General features: G+C 42.9%; 1 protein-coding gene across 3 annotated transcripts in view; it reads right to left on the bottom strand.

Annotated features, from left to right (window-relative positions):
* Window positions 1-1,399: 1,399 nt before the first annotated feature.
* IRAK3 (interleukin 1 receptor associated kinase 3) overlaps window positions 1,400-6,547 on the bottom strand; it is a 69,934-nt gene continuing 64,786 nt past the window's right edge. For 2 of the 3 annotated variants that reach the window (XM_019640536.1, XM_019640538.1), the window contains one exon: window positions 1,400-2,128. In XM_019640536.1, the coding sequence (XP_019496081.1) occupies window positions 1,996-2,128 (133 nt within the window). In that variant the 3' untranslated portion in view covers window positions 1,400-1,995. The remainder of the gene's footprint in view (window positions 2,129-6,547) is intronic. The other variant, XR_002123794.1, reaches the window with a different exon arrangement.

Genomic DNA, 6,547 nt, shown 5'->3' with positions numbered 1-6,547 from the left:
ATGTGCCAGATACCATGCTAAGCACATCCTAGATACTATTTTACAGAACCTTACAACAGGTGAAGAAACGGGGGCTCCAATACAGCAGCTAACGTGTCCAGTGTTCACGCCGCTGATTGATTTGCCCCACAGCATGTGCAGTGAATCACAGTGCTGAGGTTGAGAGGTAGAGCAGTTGGCTAATGAAAAGGACGGTGGGCCATGGGAGTGAATTGCTCTCCTAGACTGGATTTGAAGGCAGGTGAAAGGGAGAGCTAGATGTAGATGGGTCTGACATGGTAGTAATGAATTACCACCCCATGAGGGCTGGGAGCAGGATGAATGTACTCGTCAAGAGGTAAATTGTATGCGTGCAAAAGTACTGAGGAGAGAGGGTGAAATAGCCAGATTGTATGAGCTCTAAAAGTGGTGACCTTTTTGTATGGGGCTGGGCAGGGCTGGCTATATAATTTGTGGGGCTCAGTGCAAAATGAAAATGCAGGTGCCTTTGTTCAAATATAATGCTGTTAAAGGTATTTATATATATATATACATATATATATGTAATATATATAATATATTGTGTGCATATATATGTAGATATCTTTTTTTTCTGCAGTCTCTTTCTCTTGACCTGTCATAGTCTTTTTATTTGCTATTTCATGTTGTCATCCCTTTGACATGGGAATACTTGCAGAGTGAGGGCAGACCCTCACTGACGCCCAGTGAGGGCTTTGTCCATGTGTGGTTCATTGGCTTCTGATTTCTAACCCCCCTGATAGGCTGCATCCCTGCCAGACACAAAGAAATCGATCTCCCCTTCCCACAGCCCACCACCCCAAACCAGAGCAGAAGGGCAGCTACCAAGGAGTGGTACCAAGTACCAGGACATACTTGGTACTTGGATCAGAGTGGGTGATAGACTGACCCCTGCCAAGTATCCACCGAACACATGCTGTGGCCCTGACAGCCGGGAGCAGAGATGGTGCGGCTGTGCTCTAGTTGAAGACGCCACAGGTGACGCTCACCCAACCTCTATCCTACCTGTGTCTGCATCCAGTCCCCCACCAGGGGCAGAGGGCCTGATGGGACATAGGTGGGCTTGGTATTCTGACATGACCAGTCACTGTGCTGGGGAGGAGGCAGGAAGGGGCAGGCAGGGCCCAGGGTCCTGGGGATGGGGGAGGGGGTCGTGGGAGGCCAAGAATCTGACCAGGGTAGGTGCGGAGGCAGTGCAGGATGGGATCCCACGTGAGCCAAGGCTCCAAGCCCCTGGTGTATGTTGCACTCACAAAACACAAACTAAAAGGTAAAATTGTTATATACGTTGGCTAGGGCTGCCATAACAAAGAACCATAGACTATGTGGCTTAAACCGCAGAAATTTATTTCATCACATTTCTGAAGGTTAAAAGTCTGAGATCAAGATATTAACAAGTTTGGTTTCTCTTGAGGCCTTTCTTTGGCTTGTAGACGGCCGTCTTCTCCCTCTGTTTTTACATGGTCTTTTCTCTGTGTCTGTGTCCTAATCTCTCCTTATAAGGAATCTTATATGACCAGGAATCTCCTCTTCTTACCAGTCACATTGGATTAGGGCCCACCCAAATGACATCATTTAACTTTAATTAAAGGGTCTTTAAAAGACACTATTTTCAAATACAGTCACATTCCGAGGTACTAAAGATTAGGACTTCAACGTACAAATTTAGGGGATGACAAAATTCAGCCCATAACAATTGTGAAGGGTTTCAAGATGGCAACTGCAGAGCATTAAACCCTGAGCACAGGACACTTCTGGGCATGGGGCCCCATGCGACTGCACTGGACACCTGCCCATGAAGCCAGCCCTGGGCTGGGAGATCAGTGGTGTAGGGGCAGCGCTGTAGATGGAGCTGGAAATATCAGATCTCCTCCTCCCAGACCTAGAAGTGTCTGATTCATGGAAAAATAAGCACCAGTCACTGGACAGAATTGTAAAGGAAGAAAAGCAGCGTTCTTGATGAGAGCCAAGTTTTGTTCAGACAACGGGAAGGGTGAAAATATCTTTAAGCAGGTTAAGGATGAAGAGAAGTTTCTTTGCAAGCAAATGAATGTTCCACTGGACAGGGCGGAAGTGTCTGGGAGGGTGGTCAGCAGTGAGCAAATCAACCCTGGAGGGAAGAGAAGCACATGAGGGTGAGAGCATGAGAGAGAATACGTGTACATACCAGAGGACTTTACGTCCCATTACTTTTAACTAAGCTGGCTTTAAATTCCTTGAATCTAGAAATTAAATTAAAGTTTAATTGAGTTATAATTAAATATTAACATTCCTTGATCCAACTGCTGCTACCCTTCACAAACACCGTGTTACTGATTGACCAGGGGGAGGATATTTCATTCTGATCTACCCTGGTTCTCTTGTGGTCTCCATTCCAATCAACACATTTGCAGAGGATGGATTATGAAGAGGTACATTCTGCAGCGTTAGTAGACAGCCCACTCTCCCACACTGCAAGCAAAATCATAATTGTTATCACATCACTGTAGTAGTCTAACAAATTAAGCTGAGTCCCTTGACTATTTGCTTGGCGGTCATTATCCTGTCTTATAATAGCTTCTCCCAGAGAACAACAAAAAGCCTTGTCTGTATTTATATGAAAGAAATACAGGTGCTGAATAAGTTTAAAGAGCTATTATGGTGGAATATCACTACAGGAAATTAACAACACGTGAAATACAAAGATAAAGGCAGCTATTTTTATGCAAAGAGCTACATAATGAAAATACTGACATGTTGTTACATATGGTTTTTATTTTCTATTGAAACCCCATCAAACAATATTACAAAAACTAATTTGCAATAATAATGGCAATCATTTAAAAATTAAAGTGATACATGTTTATTGTACAAAAGTTATAAAATATAGATAAGCAAAAAAGAAGGGGGACATCATGATAATCCTAACACCCAGTTTCTTTTTGATTTTTTTGTTTATTTTCTTTTAATCCGTTTTCTACATTTATGTATCCATATACTTTCTTTTTGCAAAAAATAGGGTTCCATTTTACATAGTATTTAGTAATCTGCTTTTTACCACCTAGTGTAGAATGAACATTCTTGTATAATACTGTGTTAATAACTACATTTAGTTACAATTCACAGATTTCCTGTTGTTGAACATTTAGGTTCTTTTCAGCTATTTCCAATTACAAATAATGCAGCAATGAACACCTTTCTAGCTATATTTGTTTGCACCTCCATGATGAGTTCCATAGGACAGATTCATAGAAGTGTCAACCATGTGTCAACGATTTTAAACTTTTTGAAAACAAAAATATTTTTTAATCAGGTAGAAAAAGCTAAAAACCAGTCTGCTTGAATAATTATTAGTTATTTCCACACAGAAAAGTTCAACAGAAAGCATACCAGATTAGAGCAACAAGACCAGGGTTGAATTTTTGCCTCTTCCACTTATAAGACTTTGATTAATTACTCAGCTCTTTTAGGTCTTCTTGTCATTAGACAGGATTGGCACTGAGGTGGAAACACAGTTGTCCTTGGAATTAAATTAGTTGAATCCACATATCATAAATGTAAACAGGAACAAACCAGGAGAGGACCCATGAATATGGAAATGAGAAGAATAGGAACTCAAATACGAATATAACTTAGTCATCAGATATTTACTGAAATTTCTTTAAGTCCTGTTTGGTCAGAGAGATGTTGATGACCATTGCTGCCCAGGAAATGGAGTGTTAGCAGCCCACTTGAACATGATCCCCTAGGCCCTGCCCAGAGAGTGACAGCCAAGGCTAAGCAACCTCAAACCTCATAGTTTTCTGGGAGAGACTATTTCTCTAGTGCATGAGACAATCACAAGCTTCCTTCATTGAGAAATACACATGATCAACTAATTCCCCTATGCCGTATCACACTGCTTCATATGTAATTTGCCTACAAGGAGACAAAGCACTAACAGGTTGACTTGAGGATTTGTCTGTTGGCTCATAGCTTCATTCTTGCCCTTCTGTGCTTTCCTCTGTAGCTCGGAGAACTGGATTTCTTAGATGCCCTTGACAGCTAACTTCTCATTATCTTTATCTTTCTCTACTTATTGGGCCCCCAGTAGTGACAGTAGCAGCTGCACAGGTGGTGCAGCCCACATTCCTGCTTTCCTGCTTGGCAGCACCATTCCAGAAGCATTGGCAGCAAGTTCTCAGCAGCCTCAGCAGGGCAGTGGTTATGGGCTGTCGGTTATACTTTTTCCCTTTTACTCCTTCATCCAGAAAAGTAAGAATGGCTTTCTGTAATTCTTAATCTCTGAATAACTTCACATTTTCATTTTTTTTTTGTTCTTCTAGCCTCTTCAATCCTCTGATAAACAATTCCCAATATTAAATTCTATCTGTTTGAAATACCTAGGAGGGTCTCTATTTCTCCATAAGGACAATCACTAATGCAGACGAACCCATGGCCACGCCTACACAAAGAAAAACATGGAGTAGATGGGGGAGGAAGAAGATGGCGGTTGACAAGCTAGGAAACAAATGGAGAGATCAGATAACAGGATGTCTTTATAAAGTCAGGGACAACGTGCTATGATTTCTGATGTTAGCAGGTGCAGGTGGTGATAGGGTCCAGAGGGCATCTTTGGAAATAGTGGCTGGAGTGAAATGGAAGTGTATTTTCACTGTAATTAACAAGATCTTTTAACTGGGATGCAATGATGCTACTTGGTTAACTCAAATGAGTGTTGAAATAAGGAATGATGATGCCAGGATGTGAGAAAGGGAGAAAGATGAGGACACATCAGACTATGTCTTCTAAAATATGGTAATAATTTTTTATTAGAGAAATACATTTTAATGGTCAAGACAGGATGCTAGTAATGACATGAATCATTTCCCCCTCTTCGAACCGCTAGGCAAATGCATAATGAAAATGTCAGGGACCACTCTGCTTCCTGTCTCAGGCAATAGCCTGCTCGAGCTGATCGAAACATGCATATTTGGCTTTGTAAGCATACTGGAATCTTACATTTTCCTCTGGGGTATATAAGATAAACACAGTACAGGCTCAGAGGTTAATATTTGACCTTGACTGAAGTCCTTGCAGCTCTTTTTAAAAATCCTGCTTTAGGGCCGGCAGAGTGGCATGTTGGTTAAGAGCTGGCTTGGGACGCCAGAGGGCCCCGGTTCGGATCCCACATATGAGGGCCAGTGACACTGCCCTCCACAGCTAAGATGCTGAANTTGAGCTCTGAGCAACAGCGGTTCGAGTCAGCCCGAGCTGAGCAGCCGTGAGCTGCCAACAGGTGGCGGGATGGCTCAGCTAAAAAAAAATAAAATTAAAAAAAAAATAAATAAAGGAATAGGAAGTGACGAAGGCAGAGAAGGAGACAGAGGGAGGGGTCAAAGTGGTAGAACTACAACTGACAGTCACATCATTGAAGGACGAAAGGAGGGAAGGAGGGAGGGAGGGACGGGGAGAGAGAGAGCGTGCCAGTCTTTCTAAAAGGAAATAGAATTCAACAAAATTCAGTAATGTCAGATACTGCAGAGAAATCACATGTGGTAAAATCTGAATGTTGATCACCAGGATTTGCAGTTAGGAGGCCATTGATTGATTGTCTCAGAGAAAGAAATTCTGGTGGAATGGAGGGCTAACCCTTTATTAAAGGAGCTGAGGAACAAACAGGAAGTGAAAGAAGAGAGTGCGCCAGTGTCATCCTGCTTAATCAAAGAGCAAGGCTGAGAAAAATATGAAGCTAAATAAAATATGATTATAAAGGGGTTGCCTCCCTAAATATTGACAAAGATGTATAATCAGGTTTCTATGTTGAGGAGAAGCAGACATGGAAAATGAGAGGTTAAAGGCAAAGTAGAAAGTATGACTGAGTGAGTCAAGGAAAGGGATCCAGAGGATACAAGGTAAAGGCCAAGAAGACAGATGGGGGAAGAGAGGGAAGGAGAAGGAAACACACGACATGGGGTCTGTCCATAAGCAGAAGAGGGAACGAAGGGGCAAGCCCAATGCCTGCTTTTCCCTGTGAAGTAGAAACAGGGGCAGGGGCTAGGAGTTAGAGGATAGAAAAGGAAAGGGGGCTTGACGAGAAAGTTTCTAACAACTGCTGTTGGGCGGGGAGGTGACAGATAACCTGAGACTGGTAGGAAGATTGCTAAGCAGCAGTGAGGGGCTGGCTAAAGTGGGGGCCACAGGTGCGGAGGCACAAGTCAGCACAGCGGTGACTTCACAGAGCTCAGGTACAGGAACAGAGCAAGCAGATTGCAGGGAACTAGAGAAGCAATGGGCAATGTTTTGCAGATCAGATATGGCAGAAAAGAAACCGAGGATGTTGCCAAGATTACAAAAAGGGGGAAGTGAGGCCTGGGCAGGGGGGGAGGGGAGAGTGGGGGTGGGGAGAGAAATGAGAGATAGAAAAGAGAGAAATTAAGAGTCCAGAGATCTTGGTGTTGAGAGCCAGTTTTTTTTTTTGTTTTTGTTTTTTTAAAGATTTTTATTGGGGAATTGGGGTGATGGGAACAGCCTGGGGAGTTGGGGGAAGGGGAACAGACAAGTTGCTGTC

The sequence above is a fragment of the Hipposideros armiger genome, unplaced genomic scaffold, assembly GCF_001890085.2.
Source record: "Hipposideros armiger isolate ML-2016 unplaced genomic scaffold, ASM189008v1 scaffold_51, whole genome shotgun sequence".
In the NCBI taxonomy this organism is placed as follows: domain Eukaryota; kingdom Metazoa; phylum Chordata; class Mammalia; order Chiroptera; family Hipposideridae; genus Hipposideros; species Hipposideros armiger.
This window is presented reverse-complemented; position numbering and strand designations above follow the sequence as displayed.